A 5,764-nucleotide genomic window follows, 5' to 3' on the forward strand; every position below is an offset into this window, starting at 1 on the left:
ATCAATAGTACTTTAAGTATAACTTATTATTTTTATATTTTTACTCATTTTTCAAATAAAACGAATGATCAAACGTTGTAAAGAAAAAAGTCAAAGCGACAACTAAACCGGGACGGAGGTAGTAGCTGGCTGGCCAGTGAGTGAGAGTAGAGTGTAGTGTAGTGTGTGTTCGTGCGCGTGTGCAAGCTAAGCTCGAGCTGGTGTACTTAGTTAAGCCGCGATCTAGAGTAGGTCGAGACTTATTTGGTCCCGGGCCGGGGCCGGAGGCGATCGATCGGTCTATCGATCGTCCAGCCACGGCCAACCCAGCCAGCCAGCCAGCCGCCCCTGCCCCTCGCCCTGGCTCCCCTCATCAAAACGCTGGAAACATTTCGCCAGCAGCCGCAGCTACCGTGCTTCAATGCCGCACTTATACTGAACCTGCCCAAGAAAAAAAAAACCCTACATACCCTCTCATCTCCACCGTTCATATCACACATTTCTCCAATGATCCAATCACACATATCACCGTTCAGAAAAAAAGAGAAAATTTAAAATGGTTTGTAGTGATAATGTGATAATTTTAAGAAGAAAAATGTATGGTTAGATGGGTAATAAGAGGAGGAAGGAGGAGGAGTAGAGTAATAAACAGGGGCCAGAAAAAGGGAAGCAGGGGGCATGAACGCATCATCCAGCTTTACCAGCACTCTCTGTTTGTTTTTTTCTCTTTCCATTTATAACCGAAATGAATGTTCATTGAAGGCTTTACATTAATGGACAGAAGTCAATACCCGAACCATTCATCCTCTGCTGCTACAACACCAGCGACAACGCGCGAGGTGACAAGGATGCATATGGATGGATGGATGATGATGCATGGATGATGATATGATCAAAACGGAACAAATCCAATGGGTGAAAAAGAAAGAGGAAAAGAAAATTTGTGGTTTGTGATGGTGGTGGTGTGTGATTTGGTGGTTACAACAAGAGGAAAAGTGACAAGCATGGTGCGTTCTTGACTCCCTCGTTCTGAAAGCCTTCTGTTGATTGGTGATGTCCTGAAAACTGATTGATTGACTGACTTGCATAAATGCCTAAGAGCGATCGAAAATGAAAAAAAAAATAAAAAAAACCCGAATGAAATTCCTGCAATCTGATGAGAGAGGAGAAAGAAAAAAAAAGATATGCAAAAATGCAACGAAAACCTAAACAAGAGTTATTTTTTTTGAACGATGCATGGTTTGATGGATGGATCATGGCTAGCTCGATAATGGATGGGCGAAAGAGAGAGAGATAGAGAGAGAGTTGCATCAGCTTCAGATGCAGCAGCAGCAGCAGCAGCAGCAGGTGGAGTCCATGAATGCGAGCATTCAACGCGCCAACCAACTCTCTCTCCTCCGATGATGGCGAAGCGGGTGCAATGCAATGGCGAGCTCGGTGGCGGCGGCGGCGGCGATCAGGGGTGGTGGCCATGGGCGGAGCAGTTGAGCGCGGCCTTGATCTGCTCGACGGTGGTGGTGATCAGCCCGTTGACGGTGGCGACAGACTCGGCGTTGAGCTTCGACGACGGCAGGCTGCTGACGAGGATCTGGAACGCGACGGTGACGACGGACCCGCCGCCAGCGCCGCCGCCGCCCCCGCCGCGCGCGGCGGCGAGCGGCCCCGCGCTGCTGGTCGACGCCCCCGCCGCCGAGCCCGGGCGGCCATCGGGGAGGATGGTGAACCCCGACGGCAGCAGCGGGATGCTTGACGGGTCCTCGCCGCTCATCACGACGTTCGCCGCCGGGATGTCGATCGGCGAGTACACCACCAGCGACCCCGACGCGTCCGTGCAGCTCTCCTGCAGTATCAGCATGCTGTTCTGGCTCGCATTCAAGCCCTGCAGATCGAGACGACGCCATTAACGACGTAATCGCATTAAACTCGCCGCAGCATGGCATTTCGAGGTTTAAGGTTTGGAGATGCGATCATGGAGAGGGTTAATTAGGGCTAATTACTCTTAGCAGCGAGATGCAGTTCCCCGGGTTTGAGCCGTTGGGGATGCGCGACACTTCCTGGACTTGATTGCCGTGCGACAGGACGTCCCACTGCAGCAGCAGCAATGGCGGGCACAGTGAGTGAGTGAGCGACATCAATGGCTGAGAGAGTGGATGGCTGACCTGGGAGCGGGTGTTCTCGTCGCGGACGAAGGCGAAGACGTGGTCGCAGGGGACGGGGAGCCAGATGGAGGTGGCGGCGCTGAGGACGACGCCGTTGGGCTGGCCGGGGTCCGTGCTCCGGTGCATGGTGACGCGGACGCTCACCTCGTTGGAGCCCGACAGCGTCGTCCACTGGTGCATCTGCGACGCCCCCAGGCTCGAGCAGAAGCTGTTCACCATCCGCTGCGACAGCTTCATCATGCTCCTCTTCCCCTCCGGCGTCACTGCGTGCCCAACCACGGCGAGCCCGGACAATGTCAGTGTCATGGCGAGAGAAAAACGCAACGACGACTGTGATGTCGAGCGCTCGACGGGTGCATACCACCGGCGATATGGTGCGGGACGCCGAGCGCGACGAGGGAGGCGTAGCGCTCGCACGCGCGCTGGAGCGCGGCGAGCCAGCGGTGCGCCCCGAACGCGGCGCCGCTCAGCACGAGGTCACGGTACAGCACGTTGATCGGGCTCTTCTCCTCCACCTCCATGTGTTCGACCCAGGTCACCTGCATGTACGCGAGCGTGCGCGACGTCGTCAGCGAGCCGAAACCAAAACACCATTGCGTGCGGCACATTGTCCATCGCGTATACCTTGGAGTAGCCATTGGCCATGTCAGCGATGAGGCACCCCGACGGGAGCCGGCGGGAGCGCGGCGGCGGCGCGCCGAAGTGGGCGTCGCGCTGCAGGTCGACGGAGACGTCGGCGATGGCCCATAGCCCCTGCTCGATCTGCCGGCAGTAGCGGACGAAGTTCACCTCCCGGGTCGGGACGGCCGGCGTCATGATGTGCAGCTCCTCGTACATCTACACCCACAACACAAACATCACAAGATCAAAATGGAAAAAACTCACAAAAGAATTTGCTCGATTGATGCAATGGCAATGGCAATGTGGGTTTACCAGAATCAAGGACTCGCTTCTCCCTCCCATGCCATTCACGAGCACATCAATGGTGTGAGCTTTGGACACGATGCTTGGGAAGAACTCCATCCACTTGTTCTGCGATGGCGATGAACCAATCAATCAAATGAGCAAAATGGAGAATGGTTGTGGCGTCGAACAGCTTGATTACCGTGTCCATGAACACGTCGGCGAGGGCGACGGCGCTCATGAGCACGAGGCCGGACTCGCGGGACCCCTCGACGTTGATGCTGGGGGCGCGGTACGAGCCGCCGGGCTTGGAGAAGATGCTGTCGTAGGTGTCGACGTTGAGGGTCTCGCGGGCGTCGCCGCCGGACACGCCGCCGCCGGGGCTCTTGGACCAGATGTGGTCGCCGGCCTGCGCGAGGCGGATCAGCTCGTCCATGGCGCGCGTGGCCATCTCGGCCATCATGGGCCGCTCCATGTCGGACACGGGCGCCGGCAGCTGGAACGGGATCCCCGACGAGCCACCGCTGAGGAGGTCCAGGTCCAGCGACGGCCCGCCCATCCCGCCCACGGACAGGTCCAGCGACGACACCGTCATCGGCGGCGTCGCCGGCGGCAGCTGCGTGAACGGCCGGCCGAGATACTTCGACGTCAGGTTCGACACGCGGTCCAGCTGCTCGCACGTTCGCCGGACGAACACCGCAACAAAACACATCATCAGAAACATCAACAAAGCAAAGCAAAGCAAAGCAAAGCAAACCGCGTCGTCGACGGCGGCGGCGGCGGCGGAGGTGGGGCATTACCTCTTCCTTGAGGCGGGCGTTCTCCATGCGAAGCTTCTGCTCGTCGAAGTAGTCCTCGCCGACGGGAGGGCCGCCGCAGGTGGGGCAGATGACGTTCTTGAGGGCCTCGCGGATGGCGATGTTCTCGCACCGGATCTTGTCGTTCTCGGCGCGGAGGAAGCAGTTGTCCGCCCGCTCGTGCTGCGCCTGCAAACCGCAAACCCCACACCATGGATATCATCATCCTCCCCGCAAGAAACGAACGGAAGGAAGCAAGCACGCACGCCGGAATCCATGGCGATCGATCGATCAATCAAGAAAACCAATCGGAATTCTCCTTGTAATTTACCTTCATCTGGGTCCGGCGATTCTGGAACCAGAACTTGATCTGCCTCGGCTCCAACCCGAGCTCCCGGCTAAGCTGCGCCCGCTGGTTCTCGTCCGGGTGGGGGCACTCCTTGAACATCCTGCACAACACGGGAAACAAACACACGCACCATTTCATCCCTCCATCCATGGCGCCGCCGCCATGGCGGACGAAAGCCAACAACACATAGAAGAACAACAGCAGAAAAAAAAAATAGAGAAAACGCGTACGCCTCGAGCTGCTGAATCTGGCGAGGCGTGTGGCGGTGGTAGCGCTTGCGGCGGCGCTGGCTGTCGGAGCCCTCGGGTTCGTCGCCGAAATCCATGGCCGCCGCCGCTGCTACTACCTCTGCCTCTTCCTCTCTCTCTCTCTCTCTCTCTCTCTCTCGCAACAACAGCAGCAGCAGGAGGAGGGGGAGAGATGGATGGATCGATTGATCTTTGCACTGTTCTTGATCTCTGCGTCCCCTCTCGGGGCCGTATTTATACAGGAATTCCCAACTCACAGCGATCCAAAACAGGAAGGAATTTGCAGGCACCTCAACTCATCCAATCCAAACCCCCCCTTTCGTCACGCCATATCATCCATCCCCTCCCCTACCACCACCACGCTGATTCCAATCTTGCTCGCGCTTATCCCTCTATCTCCTCTCCATCATCAGAAACGCTCGCTTATCTGATCTCTCTCCCTGTATCCTCTTCTGCTACTACTAGTTTTCTGGACTGTTCGTGCCAATCTTTCTCCTGCTGCTGCCGCTGGTGTGCGCTAGCTAGCTCCTCTCCTCGCGTAGAGGAGGAGAGAGAAAATCAAGAACAGGAGAGAGAAGAGAGTATGAGTGGTAGTAGTAGTGCAGTAGCAGAAGCAGCAGCAGTAGAGTGGTAACCGGTGCGAAATAAGGGCCGAGGTTTTTAAACACGGCGCCCCGTCGACCACTCTCTTTCTCTCTCTACAGTGCATCTCTGGTGGGTTTGGATGGGAACAGCTGGAGCCATTTAAGGCCAAACGGGTCGGGTTTTTTTCCCCTCTCTCTCTGTCCGCGCCTCCTCCGCCCCTGCGCCCGCCAAGGCACAAATGCAAAGGGGCCGGAAACCCCTCCCTCTCCTCTCCATGCTCCTGTACTTCTATTTCTGGGAGGAGGGGTTGCCTGTACAATGTGTGCGCATGTGTGTCAAAAGAAAATGCCGTACATTGGGTTTAGAGAGAGATAGAGATAGAGGCTCCTATCGGATGGCCTATTCAGCTAAAGAAAAAGCTAAATTTTAAATTTTCAAACTTAATTTTGATATTGATTTTGAGATATTTTCAACATAGTTTCTTTTTCAGCATTGGCTTTTAAGTCACCGAGAATACATATATAAAAGTTTTACCTACAAATTTATTTTTATTCTCTAATAAGCCGTTTTGGCTTATTAAAAGAAAAGACAAACGATGGGGCCAAGAGAGAGAGAGAGAGAGAGAAAATGTGGTGAGTATGGAGAAAGGAAAAATGTGATGCACATAAATAAAGGAAAAGAAAAATGTGGTGGATATAAGAAAGAAGAGACAATGTGATGATTTGGTTGTGTGCTAGTAGCTGA

General features: G+C 55.0%; 1 protein-coding gene across 1 annotated transcript; it reads right to left on the bottom strand.

The window, feature by feature from the left end:
- Positions 1–675: 675 nt before the first annotated feature.
- LOC127778101 (homeobox-leucine zipper protein ROC8) lies at positions 676–5,077 on the bottom strand. Its single transcript, XM_052304757.1, has 10 exons — positions 4,418–5,077; positions 4,170–4,287; positions 3,842–4,027; positions 3,244–3,711; positions 3,072–3,170; positions 2,763–2,975; positions 2,500–2,677; positions 2,139–2,401; positions 1,977–2,066; positions 676–1,858 (listed from the first exon to the last, which is right to left on the bottom strand). Exons 1-10 carry the CDS (start codon positions 4,510–4,512, stop codon positions 1,436–1,438), a joined length of 2,133 nt encoding a protein of 710 aa, XP_052160717.1. The 5' UTR covers positions 4,513–5,077; the 3' UTR covers positions 676–1,435.
- Positions 5,078–5,764: the final 687 nt, after the last annotated feature.

This window comes from Oryza glaberrima, chromosome 6, assembly GCF_000147395.1.
Source record: "Oryza glaberrima chromosome 6, OglaRS2, whole genome shotgun sequence".
Taxonomy (NCBI): Eukaryota; Viridiplantae; Streptophyta; class Magnoliopsida; order Poales; family Poaceae; genus Oryza; species Oryza glaberrima.